Raw genomic sequence first — 20010 nt, 5'->3', positions numbered from 1 at the left:
TTGTTACTACTCTATGCATCTGACAATCAAAGGAAATTAACAGAATTGCATACATCTTTTATAAAGTTAAAAAACAGACGAAATCTTCCTCATAATTAGAGGTTTAGAAGTCCCTGTTGTGAATCGGACATGACACTCTTTCTATATATATTTCTACTTAACATCCGACTACCCTACAATAAATAACTTGACACAAATTAGCGTGCAGAGCAGAAGGGCTTTTTACTACATATCTAAATAGTAAAAGCGCGGCCAGATCACTATGTTCGGTCGTAAATTATATTAAGCGACATATAGATTATAAAAGCTCGTAAGATACAGGGTGTCTGGGTCCACATCATTGCGGATAATTTATGGCTCTAAATTTAGATTTTCGGGACTAATCATAAAAATCAAAAAGAAAAACACTAGGTTTCTTTGAATATTATATATTATGTGAGTATTTCAGTGTTCAATCTTGAAGATCAGACAACATGATATTGTGGGACGCTCTGTATAGAATCAGCCACAAATTCCATTTTAGTAAGAACGCTTGAATATAAACCTACCTTTTACCGAGAAAAAGTGTACAGGGGTGGGGGGAGTTGAGTAGCCCCTCCTGGAAGAATTATTAATTCGCCTTGTGTCCAAAAATACTAGACTACGAAATCATCAACCAAAATCTTCTGAAATATGTATACTTAAACATAACGAATTGCAAGATTACTAAAAAATCATAAATGTTGTTATTTGCAGTATTTTTAACATGAATAGAAACAAAGTATACAATATGTACTTAGAAGTAACTTTTAACCAAAATAAACTTAAATGCAGAAATACGTTTATTATTCAAACATATTTCGATTGAACTAATTAATTTGAATCAGAGTACAAAAGAATTTTCAATTTTTTTACACAGCTAGAAAACAAACTAGGATTTAAACAGGCTTGTTTAGAGAGGTTGGAAGTCTATATCTGGAGTATATTTGGAACTGTTTAGAGAGGTTGGGAGTCTATATCTGGATTATATTTAGAACTTAAAATTTGAAAAAGTGCTGCTGATCGTCCCTTGCTCAATCTACCCTTCTCCTCTAATACCTGAAAAAAATTAATATTTGAACAAATTTTCAAACAACTTTTTTCAACTCAATTTTAAGTCATAAACAATTGACAACAGAACCCTTGAAACTTTTAACTTTAAAACATGGAGGTGTCTACGCCACCAAATAAAGGTTAATGTTAATCGATAACGGCTCAAGCTCAAATGTTATTGGGTAAAATATAAAATTAAAGTACCTGTCTTGTAGCTAAAACTATACTTCTAATAGTACTAAATGCAAACACTAGATGGAGTCCGCTTCCTAATCCTAAAAATATTTAAATTATTAACTTTTGAGCTATTTAAAGAGGTTGTATGCGTAATTTCAAGCGATCCTTTATGCAAATATGAATGTGCCCGATTCATTACAGTACCAGTGAACTATTTAATTAAAATGTGAAAAATTGTCGTTTTTCTAGGTTAAAAGTATTTTTTTTCTATATCTTTTAGTACAGTAGATATATGGCCTATCTCTTAAATATAAACCAGATCCCTCAAAATGATATTTAACAAGTTTTCCCTTGAAACAATCCACAAGGTTTGTTGCTAAATACCAGAATTTTAACATTTAAGTTTAAATTCTAGAAAACAGAAAATAAGGAAGTTGTTTTATAACAATTAAGAGATGTATTATCATACAGCTCAGAAAATATTTAACTATTTGAATATTTTATGCATGAGGTAATATTTAATGAAGGAGCAACTTTTAAACTAAAAACCATTAGGATTCGAACAGAGTCACCACAGGATACATTTTACACTTTTTACTCATTTTTTCACGGATATATAAACAGGGTGTCTCAAAAAAAGGGTATACAGACTCGTTTGTAATCAAATTTTCTAGATTGAGACCATTTTAAAAATCTATTTACAATTCCCGATTCAATGAACCCAATTTTAGGCGTAGACCTAACAATAACAATTTTAAAGTTTCCAAGCGGAGTGAGCAAACTGGTAAAAAAATAAGATTATCACCGTTTGCACAATTTAGTGTAAAACTTGCTTGTAATCGAATTTTCAAGATTGAGACCATTTTTGATATCTACGAACAATTTCAAATTCAATGAGTCTAATTTTAAGCGTGTAGATGTAAAAATAATAATTTTATAGGCTCCTATAGTTTCGACTGTCCAGCAAAGTTAAAAGTAAAATATAATCTCTGTTTGCACAATTTTATATTCAATGTTAGGTTACAGTTTATTACAATACAATTGTTAATTTTAGATCTACAAGCCTAATATTGGGCTCATTTAATCGGAACGTAGATATAAAAAATGGTCTCAATCTTGAAAATCCGATTAGAAACGAGTTTGTAGACCCTTACTCCCCGTTTATTTGACACCCTGTATATACTTTGTTTGTTTGTTTATTCGTGTCCAATAAACGTCATAATGACTGAATCAATCAGGTCCAAATTGTGTGTGATACCTCACATGACCCCAGGAAAGGTTTATAATTGAAATTTGTAAATCCACGACATTTTTTTTTTATAAAATCCGCCCATTTTTTTTCTTCGTTTTGTTCTACAATGTATGCAAATTTTACATTTTTACAATTGAAATAAATTAAGGACGCGAAGCGCCCGAAAAGCCTAGTTTATTAAAAAGGGCTTTGTTTAATTGGTTGTATGAGGTGCACACTTACCAATAAACGGAAGATTTAGAATCCATTTAAGCATCTCCTCCTGGGACACAGTTAATCGGAGGGCTCTAAAAATAAAAACAAAATATCTTTCCTTAATCACTAATCAGTCTATACTGTCCTTACAGTGTACAATGTAAAGAATCATACTGTCCGTGCATAATACACAAACATTTCAAGGTCTGTACATAAATTACACTGTCTGTACAGTGTACATACATTACACGGCCCGGAATGTACAGTGTACATACAACTGATCTTTTAAAGGTATTAACAAGGTACCTAAAACTATACATAACTCCTAGCCATACTGTTTAATATTATCAAATTTTTCTCTTTTCCAAAAACACCTAAATTTCCGGAAATATAGGATTATATTAGATTGAAAACAGGATTTATAAGACGTGGAAAATAACTTTCTTATCAACCCCATTGTGCTTGCACTTGTGCACTAAATTTTACTGGACGTACATAGAAGTATTTCAAATAAGTATTTAAAATAAACCAATATTTTTATCAAAATAACTAAATATCTTTGAAATCATCTAATGGATTCTCTCCCCATTTGAGTTTTAAATACCTTTACAATTATAGTTTGTAAGATATACATGGTGGCCAAAATTTTTTTGAACAAATCCGTACATTTTCAGAAGAAATCCGTACAATCCGTACAATTTTCGAAAAAAAATCCGTACAATCTGTACAATTTTTTTAAAAAAATCCGTACAATCCGTACATTTTTTTAAAACCAATCCGTACATTTTTTTTAAAAATCTGTAAAATCAGTACAATTTTCGAAAAAAATCCCATTTTTGAAAAAAACGTTCAAATTCAATTTTTCATTCATTGTCTTTTGTGTTCAGTTCATGTAAGAGGGTTTAAACTTCTTCAGCAAGAATCAATCTGTAAAAAATTGGCTTCATACATATATACAAACTAAATACTGGGTACATAATACTAGGTGCATGATACTGGATACTGGGTACATGATACAGGATACTGGATACTGGATACTGGATACTGGATACAGGACACAGGATACTGGATACTGGATACTGGATACTGGATACTGGATACGGGATACTACATCTTCTTGAATAAGCAATCAAATAAGTACTTATGGAACATATTCTCAAATAAACACTTCTTGGACATATCTCGAAAATTATGAATGAATTTTGATTGTCAATTGAAACATTAGTCAATCTAATGTTATTTAGAATGCAGAAAATAAGTTAAACTAACTTCATTTTGACGAGATTTTTTTTTTAATTTTCATGAAAAATTTTCTGAAATGAGTGAAAATTTAAAAAAACGGTGTATTTTCCGGGATAAAAATCCGTACAATCCGTACAATTTGAAAACAAATCCGTACAATCCGTACAATTTTAGGGTTAAAAAAAACAATCCGTACAATCCGTACATTTTGGCCACCCTGGATATAGAAAAAATCTTTAAAAATATTTTTTTTAACAGTAAGGTCAAAATTGTTTTCTTACAGTTTCTTTCTTAGGTTTATGAAAAATTGTTCACTTGAATGTTTGTACTATAGTGCAGTACAATAAGCTCTATGCACTCTACAGTTCACAGTGCAGTACAGTCATGGACTACACTACATGCTTAACTTGCACAGTAAGGTACAACGTGTACAGTACTGTACAATATGAACTGTACAACACTATTTACCTGGGTAAGCCCATCCCTTTGTTGTTTTCTCTGTGAACCAGCTCGGAGAGAATTCTGCCTGTACACTCCTTGTTTCTGCTGTACAGTACTGCATATTATGTTCCAATAACTTTAAATCTTTTCCTCGTGATAGCAATGCTTAGAATCCGGATCCACAACACATAGAGAATCCGGATCCGGGGTCATTAAAATATATGGGGATCCACGTAGGAGAATTTCAAATAGAGAAAAAACTTATTTTGGCTCTCAAAACAGATGCCCGAGGTATGAACTAATGAGCGATTTTAATGCCTTCTAATTTCTACATCACTGAAAACTTCAGAAATTTGATTGTCAAAAGAGAATATCCAAATTTTGAAAAAAATACAGGATTACTAACATAGAAGGAGACATCAGAGACGACTGTTCGGAATTTATACTGTCTATTTTCTCATAATCACGGTTTCTGCAGTTGTGAACTTGTTTTTACTTTCCCAAATCATTAAATTAAACATTAAAAGACTATATTGAATATATTGAAGGCAGAAGACTTAATTTAATCTCAGGATTGTCTTATTATTTCAGTTTTAGGTCGTCTTTTTACTATAATCCGTTACTGATAATCCTGAATAAAGGATCCGGATCCATTTTATTAAAAGACGAATCCAGGATCCGGATCCGAAACAAAATGAAATGAATACTTAACACTGCCACTTAGTCCGATGTTCTAATTGTTCCATGAATTCTATATTCCGTAGTTCTCTATTCAATATAAATTCAATTAATTGGATTAAAATAAGTTTAAGCTTCCCCTCGGGAGAGTAGTAGAGAAACCAAAATAGAAAATCTGGAATTCAAGCTTTTAACAAGAAATAGAACTTCAATCTAATTTGGTTAGTTCTGAATAAATGAAACAAATATATGTAATATTGATAAAATAAAAGATATAAAAAATTCAGATCTTTTTTACTTCCTTAATATGGAGGAAAATGAAAGCCACAAGTTTCAAAGAGTCACGCCATATCTTCTAAGGGGTTTATTCGGTGAATTTGGGAAAGTAAATTAAGTTTTGGGTTAAAAAAAATCAAGGTTGGGGGGAAGGGGTTAAATCTTGAAAATTTATACCCCTGTATTTAATAAAAAAGGTCTAAATGTTTGTAAATGATTTATTGGTTTAAACTCCTTGAATTTGAGTTGCTGCAAGCTGCGCTATTGCTAGATCAGAAACCTTAGTTCTAGCTCTAGTTCTACTCCGTTCTCCAGGTTTAACCTTAAAGAGACAGTAGGCGTAATTTCAAGTCACCTTACATTAAAAAAATAAAGAGACATGTTAAATTTACAACGGTACCCATTAAAAAACACTATAAAAAGTAACCAATTTTCAAGAAAACATTATGGATATCTCATACAAACTTGATCAAACCAGACAATACTTTAAAGGGTACCGTTGTGAATCGGATCTGCCCCCCTATATATGTAAGGTCACTTAAAATTAGGTCTTCAGTCCAACAAACAAGAATGTTATCAAGCTCAGGCCTCAGGGGTTCTCTAGGTAAACCACTGGTATTGTTTTATTTTTTAAGAGAACTGCAATTTAAAACAATCAATTTTAGGATAGAAAAAAAGGTTAACATGACATCCAGATAAACCAATGAAAACTTTTCGTCACTCATTAGTAAAATGTTACCTTCTCTGATTCCACAATAACAACACATTTATCATAATTCTCTCTCATTCCTTAAAAATAGATGACAATGATAATAATTTCCCTAACTTCAAATTAAGCCATGGATTTAACTTTATGAGACCTTAGTCCGAATTTAAAGAATTTAAACCGCGTTGCTGAACTGCATAAAAACCGGTTCCGATCGAGAGCAGGCTCAAATCTCGAAACGACTGAACACAATTTCAAGTGGAACCAATCATGTTTGAGACGTGGCTCAAATTCTTTAAATTCTGTCTCTTGACCCCTCTTTATGTATATTTCAATATTTGGGTTGTCTGTGTGTTTGTCTATGTATTTGTCTATTTGAGTGTCTGTGTGTTTGTCTGTTAATTTGTCTGTGTGTTTATCTGTGTATTTGTCTGTTTGTTTATCTGTGTATTTGTCTGTTTGTTTATCTGTGTATTTGTCTGTTTGGGTGTCTGTGTGTTTATTTCCAATAACCAACAAAAAGTCTGCATAATTCAGGTCTAAATTATAACTGTAAATTTCATTTCATTTTTGCAACCTGATGGTGAAGAACTTTGATATTTCAAAATATTAATTCTGCTAGATTAAATACTCAATGTTGTTCAAAATGTCAAAGGTTTACAACATCAGGTTACAAAGATATAGAATTAAAAACAAATAAAATAAAGCACCCTTATTCCCTAAATATTACAGGGATACAAGGATGAGGCAGAATGCCTTGGGTCTTTTTTCTTAGATTCCTTATACCCTGCAGATACAAACTTGTTTCTATCTTTGCCATTTCAGTTAATATAACTTATAAACTTCAAGTCTAAATTCATCCTTTATATCATCATATTTTAAGAGTTTAAGGTCGTCATTATAGTCCTGTATAACCCTGTATTTAAACTGTATGTAGTTTACCTCCTAGTTTCTCATCAAGTTTCTTCCTATTGGTGCCAAGTATAAACTCAGGTTCCATAATCCTAGAAATACAAATATTAAATTGAAAAATTTCTTTAAACATTTGATTATTTATATTTGTTTACGAATATACCTTTCACTCCATTTTGCTAGGGAATAGATTATTAAAGGCGTTAAACACAAAATCTACTCTGTGACACAAAAAAGTCTACTGCAGAGATTATTTCTATTACACCGCGTAGACTGAGCTGAACCACTTCTCTTGTGAGCCGGGTCAAGCTAAAGTGAGTCCCGATTTTTGTTGGTTTCAACTTTAATATATATCATTAAATATACTTCAAATTATATTAAAAGAGCATTTACATAAAAAATATAATAATACAAGGGGAATACATTAAAGAAAATGATTACAACATCGAGTTAAAAAGGGCTTAAAAATCAAAGTTTGAGACAATTGATCTGTTCCTTATATCTTATTCTCTCTCTCTATATATATTTATGTTAGCTATAGCTGGCAAAACGGCTGAACCAAATTGGCGGACATTTTTTTATGGAACCCTTGAGTATAGGGTTTCCAATCGAGATTCCGTTGCGCGGAATTGAGCTATATTTGCGAAAAAGGAAGCAACTAAATATTCGCAGAATTGTGCGGAATTGCAAGGAACTACGTACACCGGAATTACTTGCAACAGAATTGAGAGCAACGGATTTGCTTTTCCATCTAAAAATCAATAATCTAAACTGTGACTTACAAGTTTATGCAGCAGATACAAGAATGAAAATATCTCTGTAGATTTTAAAAAATCACTTGTTTCAACAGTTTTAAAATCTTAAAGTGTCTTGTGGTTAAACTACTATTTAACAATCTAATATGCATTTGCATTTGTTTACATTGGATGAACATTAAAATTGAAACTTTTTTGGTTTAAATTGGTTCGTTTAATCAAAATTAAATATTTTGCTCTAGTGAGAACCAGAAAACTATGGTACAGAAAGACAAAATTACAGTGGACTTAATGACGTTACAAAGCAAAAAAATTTTAAGAGTAACTTATTAAATCACTTATTCAGTTAAATGCAACGAGGTTGTTAAATGGGTCTGCTTGAGTCTAAAATGTCGTCTTCATATGCTACAGTTTTCTGATTATCATGCTGCATACGCATATTAATAAATACAAGATAAGTTTAAATCTAATTTTCTTAGCATTTGAGACTGAAATGTTAGTTAAGTTTAGTTTATTGTGTCCCAGTACCAAGGTTTAAATTGATTTTTTAGTTGTTGAACGGAAATGCGCAATAATTAATTGCATTTATTCCGTGCCATAAGGTTTAAATTACATTTGATAAAAAATTGAAACAAAACGCGAAAAAATTGGACGGAATTGCGCGCTATAGCGCGCAATTACGTTGCGTTTCTCGCGCGCAACTATTACGGAATTGCGCGCAATTAAATTCAAACCCTACCCGGGGGTAACATAAGCTAAAATTATATTTTTTTCAAAAACATTAAAATATTTTTCAAGTGTTTTTAAAATTCCACGGGCAACACCGTGCATATTGGCTAGTATATACAAATGAATAAAAAAAGAAAAAGAAATAATGAATATTACCTCAATACAGCCATCCGTGTACTCACTATAAATGGAACTTCACTCTGCCGCACAACCACATTCAACTGTACAAAATAATATTTCCACAGCAGGGACGGTATGACGTAATTTCAAATGTACCCTTAAAACCTATCAAGAATGTGAAGGATATCGTTGTTGTTTCTGAGGCAGACATGCGCAAGTTACCACATAAAAAAAAACATTCTTTCTCCTTTCTAAAATTCTGACCGGCATTTAAACGTTTTTCTGTTCCTTTTGCCCCCAAAACAAATTGATTTTCCCTTGAAGGGAGAGACCGACTAGACATGGTAGTTGAGCTGAAAGTGCAGTATTATAGAGAAAAACTTCAGGTTTCATTTAATACAAATAAGACATTTTTGCGGAGTACAATTTTTAAATAAGAGTGAAAAGTCGTTCATAATATTTCACTGGTTGTTTCAGCCAGCAGAAGAAACGCTTTTAACAATTCTTAAATAAAATTGACAAAACTATTCTTCAACATGGATACGAAAAGTTTGAGAAAAATAATAAACTTTTACCATTGGAAATATCGCATTCTTTCAGATAGGGTTGCTTGTTGAAGGATTTCTTAATTTTGATTGTGAAGACAACATTTTAAGAAATTTGTGAGAAAAAAATTATAGAAACAATCAGCAAAGGTTTCTAAACAGCAAATTAATTTATAAATAATATTTTTAAAATGTTTTACACCATAAAAATGTCTCATTGGTATCAAATGCATACTAAAGTTATTCTCTACAATACTGCAATTTCAGCTCAAATATGTTACAAAGCCGATCTCTCCCTTTTAAGCAATATGTTTCTCTCCCACAAAAAAATTAAGTTACAAAAGTTGTCTCTATTCCCTAAGAAGATATTTTTAAACAGCTTGGATTACATATGCCTATATTTTCCCATGAAGTACATGAAACCAATCTACTTTTAGAGTACAAATCTGACACATTCCATCATTGAATATTGTGGAGAAATGTCATAGAACTATAGTGGGTATTCTGAGAGCAATGGGAAGAGAGATGCAGGATGAATGGGATCTGGGTGTAAAGGTGGCCTGTCTGGCCTACAATACCACCGTGCATACCAGCACGGGTAAGACCCCTTACTTTGCCATGTTCAGACAGGAAGCTACACTACCTGTTAATTGGATATATCTTGTACCTAAAGCTAACAGGGCAATGGATTTATCAGACTGGACAGAAGTGATGCAAGAAAGGTTCCAGAGAGCTTATGCTGGTATAAGGGAGAAACAACAAGCCACAGTATGCCAGGATGATCAATACTACAAACCAATGATGTCAAGGTTTGAAGTTAGGGAGTGGGTCTGGTTTTATATCCGAAGATTAAACCTGGAAGTTGTGACAAGTTAAGATCCTTTTGGACTGGATCATACCAGATTTAGCGGAAATAATGGAAGTGTACGAGTCAGGAAATCTTAGATGTATCAAAAGAAGTAATGAAGCAGTTAAACCCGTTCCTGAAAACCAAGCAGAAGGTGACAGTGGAATTTTGGGGAACAATACATCTGTAGGTATAGAAGCACCCCCTTCCCCCCTATCTGTCTGGAAGACGATGGCGTAGATATGGAAATGCAGAATAAGTTCATGTAAACCCAAGACAGAGATGAAGTTGAGCGGTCAATCAGTTACACAGGTTCTGATATCATTCTAAAACCAGACATCAACATGGATACATCAGATGTTACCAGAACACAGAAATGACTGAGAAATCAGCAACAAAGAGTATCCAAGTAGAGACATAGGGAAGGGATCAAAAGGAGTCTATGAGATATCCCATTTGTATCCTATGAGGAACTATAGGATGATCTAGATGAATTGGATTAACCTATACGATGCAGATATAGCATCAATTGCCTGTTTGGACAATGCAACTGCGTGAAAGAGGAAGAAAAAAAAAACTCATGTTATCTAGGCACCATTGGACCTTGCCTCTATAGAAATGAAGTTCATGCATTCTCTGCTTGCAGCAGAGAAAGAAGAATGGAAACGAAAAAAAAACCTTGGAGTGGCTGAAGTGTAAGAAATAAGGGATAGAAAGCCCTATTTTTCAACATTCCCTTTCCCCCCCCCCCCCTTGTATCAAATATAGATTCCCATAGTAAATTACGTTGTACAATGTACATTGTCCATAAAGCTAAACATGCCCATTAGTAAATACATAAATCATGTATTGTGATTAATCCAATTAAATACGCAGATATATATAACTCCGTCAAACCCATAATGCGATTGCTTAACCAGGTTATATATATAACAGTGCCTAACTTGTAATTATGCTGTTAAGACACAATTCTAATCTAAACTGAAGTAATAGTTGATATAGCTAGTTGATATAGACTCCGTACGGTTTACTGCGAGAGAGTAATCGTTCCCTGTTTTGATAAACAGGTTGAGGATCATCTCCTAGTTGAGACAAGTTTAGGAGATTGCACCCAGTTGTAGTGGCATTGATAGTTCACAGGATTCTAGCTGTGTTGAGACAATAATCAATTAACTGCTAGTGTCCTTGTTGACATTGATAGCTAACAAGATTGCGCCCAGTGGTAGTGGTGTTGATAGTTCACAGGATTGTAGCTGTATGGATCCTGTCCTGGCTGAGGCATTGATAGTTTACAGGATTGTAGCTGTGTGTTGACATTGATAGTCAAGAGAATCTGAGTTGTACCTGGATAGATACTTGTTCGAGAAACTGTTATGGAGTAGGGCACTTACTACATTACAAACGAATTTTTGTAACAAATCTCTTAATTTAAATAATAAGATAAAGTTAGAACCAGAAAAATCTGGACTAAAAGAACGATTTTTAGCGTGCCTTAGTTATGACTTACAAAAGTCCAATGAACATAAATACAGCAATTGTGTCGGCCCAAATCTCAAAATATGTATTACAATTTCAAGTGGAACCATCCATGCGTCTCAAATTTGAGACGCAGCTCAAATGCTTTAAATGCTTCGGCCTCTGGTTTAAGTGTCACCTGATGGGAATGTTTGAGAAGACTGATAATGTCTGGTATTTTGTTAACTTCAGTTGAACCAATCACAATGCTTGCTTTCTCAGTACATCCTGCAACAAGATACTTATTTCATACTAGCTTGGGAACTCGACGCTGCCCAGGTTAAATATAGTTCTCGCCGTTTACCCGAACTTGGTAGATTTTACCAACAAATTGTTGCTTCAAAAGTCGACCCACTCAACTGTGAATATTAATGCAATCATGAAAATGCCCGATTCTCAACGGTACCCATCAATGCTTTATCTGATAGAGTGAATTAGATCAAAGTTTATAATTTTGAAAACTGCTTATTTTCAATGGTGCATTTTCTTAACAAAAGTGACGCGCATTTCTGCAGCAGAAAAAAAATAAATGAAGTCAGAAAAAAAATCACTTAAACCCAGAAAAATAAAAAACCCTTCCACATTATTGATCATATAAGGCTTTCAAGGGGTACAATTGTAAATCAGGCAGTGCCATCTGTGCATGGAGGACCACTGTGAAGTCTGGCTAAATTTTTAACCAAATTCACAAAATTTGTAATTTCCAAAAGAAGGGTTCTTGTTTTTTGATTACCTGAATCAGATACGTCTGGTTTTACATAATACAATGAATCATCCATAGTGTTATCAAGTCTGGTAGTGATGTCCCATATAGCCGAAGGACCTGGTTGAGGCTCTGACCTCCTTGAAGGAGGTCTTCTCGAGGATCCTTGGAGGTCAGATTCTTCATTATAATTCTTCAACAATGATTCAGATTGAGTTGATAGGTCCTCAGATGCTGGATTGATGGATTTAAATAAAAAAATAGAAAACTTAAATCTATAAATATTTTTAATGTTTGATTTTATGCTAGTTTGTTTGTTTGTGTTTGTATCCAATAATCATATAACTGGGCCCAATTTTTTTTGGTTCCTAAAAGTAATTAATATTGTTGCTTTACATTTTGAAAATGCAAACTGGAAAATCTTGAAAGGCAAACTGGAAAATCTAATAAATTTCTATTTTTAAACTGGTACAACTGGTACAAAGATCAGCACTTATAAGCTAAATTTGTGTTAGAATAAGGATTTCCAATCGTAATTCCTTTGCGCTGAATTGCGCTGAATTTCAGGGCTCGCAATTGCGTGCAAGTAAAATCCACGTGCAATGGAAAACACTGTCTTCTGATTACAAGTATTTTGAAGAGACGAAGTTGAAAATCTGTCTAATTGTTTCCAGAAGGTCTCAGTTTCTGGAAAATTTTATCTTTAAAATATTATATTGTGTAAATTTTCATTCTAAATTTTTAATATATGGTTTAATATACCAGTGAAACACCCACATTAGAAGTTTTGGACAGTAATGGTTTGAAATTAATGCCCCCAATTCCTAGAAAAATACTAGAAAAACAAATCTCTCTTGTTAGAAATAAAAACTTGTTAAATTATATTAAATCAATCCCTTCTAGGATAGAATCATTAACAGGTGCAATAATTCTTCTCCTGAAAAATAAAAATAACAATTACTAAAACTAAAACCAAAACCAAAACCAAAACCAAAACCAAAACCAAAACCAAAACCAAAACCAAAACCAAAACCAAAACCAAAACCAAAACCAAAACCAAAACCAAAACTGATAACGATAATGATAATGATAATGATAATTGATAATGATAATGATAATGATAATGATAATGATAACGATAACGAAATGAAAACTTGTGGATCAGTTTAATGACTAAAAAGAAATACATAATTCACCTCTTTCCACTGTTCTCAGTCGTCTTCTTTTTCGGTTTCTCTTCCTCTATATTTCGTTTCCGTTTGTTTCTGTACATTTCCATCTTCTTCTCCATCTCCTTCCTCCTGCTCAACCCCCTGATCTTCACCTTCTCCTCCAGGAGATCCAGGGTCTCCGGCTCGGAGATATATTCCACATGCTAACCATATATAAATTAGAGATAAAGAGATTTTACATTATATAAAAACTAGCTTGTGTACACTATGGTAGACTAGGGTCAATTTGAATTAGAACCGGACCGACCCTATCCAATGCCGACTTGGTTTCAACTTTGATGGCGTGGCCAGACTTTTTACAATACCCCGCCTATCATAGGCCTATTTAACCCATCCCACTAGCTTAGTTTAATGTGACACAGCTTTATTTAGTTTACCTACTCAACTGAGCTAAGAACATTCCCATGGTTCAAGAGATTTCAAATCGGTCAAAGGTTTCATGAGGTATGTTCGGAAATCCGAACAGAGAAGCAAAGATTACTACTTAATATATTTTCAATGATGGGGACATTTTTTTGGCAAGAAACCCCGAAATTTAAGGTAAAACTTAAGTTCAAACAGAAGGTTTTACAATGCAGTTTCTTAGATTTTAAACAAGGGTGTAAATAAACAAACTAGGGTAGATCCAAATAGATTCTAGTACAATGGACGGCAATGTAGAATTTGTACACTCTAAGTACAGCTGTATTCTGACATCAGTTTTTGTGTCCGACAAAATTATTAATATTAGTAATAATTTTAGAATGAAGTGCTTATCTTACGGTAAAATAAGTGCAATTTTATGTGTTCTTTATTTTCTGTTTTTAAACTTTTTTTTGGCGAGTGATCAATTATTTTCTTTGTGATATTTTAATAGTTTTTGTGTTTGCGACTATGGAAGCGTAGTGGAGAGGATATCAACCAGCATAGATCAACCTATCGACCCTTTACTGGGATTATCAACCAGCTTAGATCAACCTATCGACCCTTTACTGGGATTATCAACCAGCTTAGATCAACCTATCGACCCTTTACTGGGATTATCAACCAGCTTAGATTAACCTATTAGATCAACCTATCGACCCTTTACTGGGATTATCAACCAGCTTAGATCAACCTATCGACCCTTTACTGGGATTATCAACCAGCTTAGATTAACCTATTAACATATCGACCCTTCACTGGGATTATCAACCATAGATCAACCTATCGACCCTTCACTGGGATTACCAACCTAAGATAAACCAATCGACCCTTCACTGGGATTATCAACCTTAGATCAACCTATTAACATATCGACCCTTCACTGGGATTATCAACCATAGATCAACCTATCGACCCTTCACTGGGATTATCAACCTTAGATCAATCTATCGACCCTTCACTGGGATTACTTAGATCAACCTATCGACCCTTCACTGGGATTATCAACCTTAGATCAACAATCGACCCTTCACTGGGATTATCAACCTTACATCAACCTATCGACCCTTCACTGGGATTATCAACCTTACATCAACCTATCGACCTTTCACTGGGATTATCAACCTTATATCAACCTATCGACCCTTCACTGGAATTATCAACCTTAGATCAACCTCGAGGCCCCTTTGTTATTTTTACACATTTGTCTGAAATATTTCTGCTAGATGAACTGCAGTGAAGAGAGACGATTTTGTATTTGGTTTATTTACAAAATTCACTGATTTTATTGAGTACAATAATAAAATATTTGACAAACAAATTCTAAACAACCACCAATCGGATTACAGTTTTTCCTAATGTAGGCATCAAATACGATCTCGAATCCACAGGTGGATAGATAGACCTTGAATTCTCATGTTTATTGGAACACCCTGTGAATCCCTAGATGGATAGATATACCTTGAATTCTAGTGTTTATTGGAACACCCTGTGAATCCCCAGGTGGTAAATATACTTTGAATTATAGTGTTTATTGGAACACACTGTATATCCACAGGTGGTAAATATACCTTGAATTCTCATGTTTCTTGGAACACCCTGTATAACCTCAGGTGGTAGATAAACCATGAATTCTCATGTTTCTTGGAACACCCTGTATATCCCCAAATAGGTATACCTTGAATTTTCATGTATATTCGCACACCCTGTGTATCCCCAGGTGTTAGATATACCTTGAATTCTCATGTATATTGGGACACTCTATTAATCCCCAGGTGGTTAGAAAAACCTTGAATTCTCATGTATATTAGGACACCGGGTGGTTAGGTATACCTTGAATTCTCATGTATATTGGGACACCAGGCGGTTAGATAAACCTTCAATTCTCATGTATATTGGGACACCAGGTGGTTAGATAAACCTTCAATTCTCATGTATATTGGGACACCAGGCGGTTAGATAAAGCTTCAATTCTCATGTATATTGGGACACCGGGTGGTTAGGTATACCTTGAATTCTCATGTATATTGGGACACCAGGCGGTTAGATAAACCTTGAATCAACCTGTATATTGGGACACCAGGTGGTTAGATAAACCTTGAATTCGTTTGAAGAACATGAAGCCTGGTGATAAATTGTAGTTTTCTCAATTATCCAAGTTTAAAAAGACCGCTTAGCAGGACTCACTGTAATCTATACTTTTACTTATTATCCACACAAATCGGACAGGGGTAAATACCTTCTAGAAAAATCCCATTCACTCTGATATGGAGGGGAGGAGGGGGGGGGAGGGGTGTGCTGGAAAAAGAGTTCATCGTTAATTTTTTTGATTTCACTGTCGGTTATACGAAAAAATTATTTTTTTACTTAAAATATTTTCAAAAACTTGAATTTTCTAATCCTGCAATCTGTTGTCGTATACCTTAGACATTACAAACAATGAATTCAGTTGGATCAATTTGTCAAAGTACAGAAAATCATTTTAGAATAAAGTGTGAAAAATACTAGTTATCACAAAAATTATTTGGTCCACCAAGTTTTTATCAATAAATATCATTTTTCAAGGGATTGAAGTTTTTAATTGGCCTGTATATAAAAAGATCGTATCAATTTATAGATAAAACCAAATGATTCGTTTAAAGCAGACACAGCTAAAATATTTTTAGAGTGTTAAATAAGATGATAAAGAAGGTTTAGTTGATTAGACAGAGAGAGAGGTTGATTATTGTATTCAGCTGTTTTCACGATTAAACCACGCAAAAACTTCAAAAGGAATAATACTCTTTGATTATTTCCTCGCTTTTATAATATGCAATGGCATTTCATGGCATTTCATGGCATTTCATGGCATTTCATGGGATTTCATGGCATTTCATGGGATTTCATGGGATTTCATATGATTTCATGGGATTTCATGGGATTTCATATGATTTCATGGGATTTCATGGGATTTCATGGGATTTCATGGCATTTCATGGCATTTCATGGGATTTCATGGGATTTCATGGGATTTCATGGGATTTCATGGCAATTCATGGCATTTCATGGCATTTCATGACATTTCATGGCATTTCATTGGATTTTATGAGATTTTATTGGATTTCATGGCATTTTATGGCATATCATGTGATTTCATGGGATTTCATGGGATTTCATTAGATTTCATGTCGTTTCATGGGATTTCATGGCGTTTCATGACTATTCATGGAATGTCATGGCATGTCATGGCATGTCATGTACCGTTCCAAAAAATGCCTCCATCCTACCCCTTCCTTTCCCAAATAGCTTATCATCTGCCACCATTTATTTTCTGCTTTCAAATCACTAATCAGCAATGTAAAGATATAAAACTAAAATAATCAGCCTTTATCCGTCTGTTATCCATATGTTGCCATATTTTCATCCTATTATACCATCCTGGTTCAACCCTGCAGCCCATTCAAGATAGACATTATTTAATTATAGACAAACTAGAAGTCGAAATGGATATACAGGGTTACCCACAAAGGGTGGGACAGGAAAGACCTGTCACTTATTAAATCTGACGATTCTAAGATTGAGTTAAGATTAAATGTAGTCTTTATGTGTCTTATTCAATGGTTAGACCAAAACGAAACAAGTGAATCATAAATAAAAGGAAACAGACAGGTTAAATTCTGTACAGTCGTCTCTGAAGTCTCATCTTTTGTGGGTAACCCTGTAGTTAAATAAAGCAGATTTTATTAGAAGACATTAATAGTTAAATTCATCAAGAAAACAACTAATTTTTTTATGAATCATAAAAAAACTTTGATTTCAGAACAAATTTGTCTCCATCAAGTGCATGAAGCGAAAGTGAAAATATGAAATAAAAATTATAATAATTCTGACAGGTACTCGGCATGATATGACGCCCTGTGAGGGAGGTTCGTGTCAAAAAAATTTAAAAAATATTCTTTTCAATTGAAAATTTAATTTTCCTAAAAATGCGAAATGAGACAAAGAAAATCATTTCAAAGTAAGAAAATGAGGGGAAACAAAAAAGTAAAATAAAGTCAGTAACCTTAGGAAAAATTCAGAAAGCATTAAATGTGTGGTTAAGAATGAACCAACAGTAGAATGAGGGAGGGGTGATATGTAAAGGTATAATTGTTTTGAAAAACCATTTGGAAAATTCCCAATAAGGAGAAGGGGGAGGGGTGGGGTGGATTAACAAAAAAAGAGAATTTCAGTATTAACGTAATTGGTTAAATTAATCTATATAAAACCTGTACACTGAAAAAATGTTAACCGTGAAAATATATAATATCTAAATTGAGAATAAAAAAGACGGATTTACGTCTTCCATTTTATTTTTATGAAACTGTTTGAATGGAGTAAGCGGGGTTTTAGTTTTTTATTTAAAAATCACAGGAAGGTTGTCCTTTTCAGAAGGTGGTCATTAAATCGTACCAAAGAAACTGCAAATTATAAAATTTAAGATAATTTGAAAGTTTCCACCGACCCTCCCCCCGCTTTCCGACAAACCCCCAGTATACTAACTGTCAATTTAGGAGATCCGAAGATAATGTTTAAATATGTGAAATTATGAAAACATATTGAAAACAAATACTTCCATACATAAACAAATGGGACTTCCAAGGTTGTGATGGCGGGAGGTGTAGGGGGGGGGGGGGGTTAACTTGACCTATAGGGAGCTTCCCGTCCCCTTAAAATGTCGCTCAAGTCGCCATTTTGAAAGTTTTGAATTGGTGGATTTCAAAATTGTTCAAACAAACATAGGTGTCGTATCATTTGCACTAATGATTGATCGGATTAACGTATATTCGCACTTACGTTCATTCGGACTTACGTTTTATTTGAGGGTTAGGTTAGGTTAAGACAATTTCTGGGCCGAGCGCTGCGGCTAGGACAGGCTAGGGGGCCGAGCGCCGCGGCTAGGACAGGCTAGGGGGCCGGGCGCTGCGTCCACAAGTGTTACTGATCAGCTGACTTTAGTGCAAAAGTACGTTAGTTCAATCAGACATTAGTGCAAACGATATAGCATCCAAACATATAGACAAACAAGCAAAATTGATATATATATATATAGATGGCAAAAACATAATTTTGACCTTACTCAATAAAACTTTTGAAATGTACTTGCACACATAAGAATAAATAAAATTCGTACTTTCATTTTAGCTGTTAATTAAGTTATTTAACCTAGTTTTTTAAAATTAATTATGAAAAAAACACAATCTAGATTTCGCAGGTTTTCGGGGTTTATTGTAGGAACTTGTGTTTTGGTTACAAAATGTTCAGTTCAGTTTTAAATTAAATACAGTTAAGTGTACAGTGCACAGTTTGTGTGGTATACCCGTGGACAGGAGTGTACATTGCTAACGTGACCATTTGGCAATTAATAGTGAACCAATTTTGAAACAATAGTGTAAAAATTTCTAGATGATTTCGGTTAGTTCGATAAAGGATTTCCAACGAAATTTTCGTCAAACGAAATTCGCGATAATGAACGAACGAAACTGAACGAAATTCGTTCAAAACTTTCGAAAATTTCGATGTAATTTCGACGAAATTTTCCACCTCGACTTCGTTCGATAAAAATCCATATTTTTCCCCAATCGCATCAAGAAGATTGTCATATTTCAATAGGGGTGTCTGGTGAGGCCCCCCAGGGTAAATGTGTAGCACATTTTCATACCATTTAATATATAAGATAGCAAATGATCTTAGGAAAAAATGTATGAAAATTTAGAAAATAAATTGTTTATCAGCGATTTTCTGCATTTCTATTTTCACATCTAGTAAGGGTTTCCTGTTGAGTGTTGAACCTTGAATATACAGGGTTACGCACAAAGGATGAGACTATAATGACAACCCTGAAAATCTTTTACTATAAAGATCTGAAGGTTGAAGTTGGCTTTCTGTCTTGAATATAGTTCGTTTAGTTTGGCAAATAAAAAATAATTAATTAATTAATTTAATAACTGAACAAAGACTCAAAAAATTTTAACTGTTGATTCTTAAGTCTATTTCTTTGTGGGTAACGCTGCAGTATAATATGACTGATTTATGATTGTTGTTAAAAATATACAAGTGCAAGGGAGGATTTTAAAAAGATCAAAAAGTATGTCGGGCAAATGTAAAAAAAAATTGGTTTCTTAATTTTGAGAAATATTACCATGTGACACATCTTATTAAATCTATTTTTTAAGGGCTTTTTATACATACTT

The 20010-nt window shown here is 33.6% G+C and overlaps 1 protein-coding gene across 1 annotated transcript in view; it reads right to left on the bottom strand.

Annotated features, from left to right (window-relative positions):
- Window positions 1-803: 803 nt before the first annotated feature.
- Window positions 804-20010, bottom strand: part of LOC111699349 (Fanconi anemia group M protein homolog) — a 61588-nt gene continuing 42381 nt past the window's right edge. Inside the window, exons 42-53 of the mRNA XM_023470000.1 lie at window positions 13361-13539; window positions 13061-13101; window positions 12195-12398; window positions 11601-11689; window positions 8591-8655; window positions 6981-7042; window positions 6072-6121; window positions 5567-5654; window positions 4406-4493; window positions 2723-2787; window positions 1276-1346; window positions 804-1077 (exon numbers count right to left, since the gene is read on the bottom strand). Of these exons, the coding sequence (XP_023325768.1) occupies window positions 976-1077; window positions 1276-1346; window positions 2723-2787; window positions 4406-4493; window positions 5567-5654; window positions 6072-6121; window positions 6981-7042; window positions 8591-8655; window positions 11601-11689; window positions 12195-12398; window positions 13061-13101; window positions 13361-13539 (1104 nt within the window). The 3' untranslated portion in view covers window positions 804-975. The remainder of the gene's footprint in view (window positions 1078-1275; window positions 1347-2722; window positions 2788-4405; window positions 4494-5566; window positions 5655-6071; window positions 6122-6980; window positions 7043-8590; window positions 8656-11600; window positions 11690-12194; window positions 12399-13060; window positions 13102-13360; window positions 13540-20010) is intronic.

The sequence above is a fragment of the Eurytemora carolleeae genome, unplaced genomic scaffold (assembly GCF_000591075.1).
Source record: "Eurytemora carolleeae unplaced genomic scaffold, Eaff_2.0 scaffold214, whole genome shotgun sequence".
Taxonomy (NCBI): Eukaryota; Metazoa; Arthropoda; class Copepoda; order Calanoida; family Temoridae; genus Eurytemora; species Eurytemora carolleeae.
Note: the sequence above shows the minus strand (reverse complement) of the source record. Positions and strands in the feature narration are given on the sequence as shown.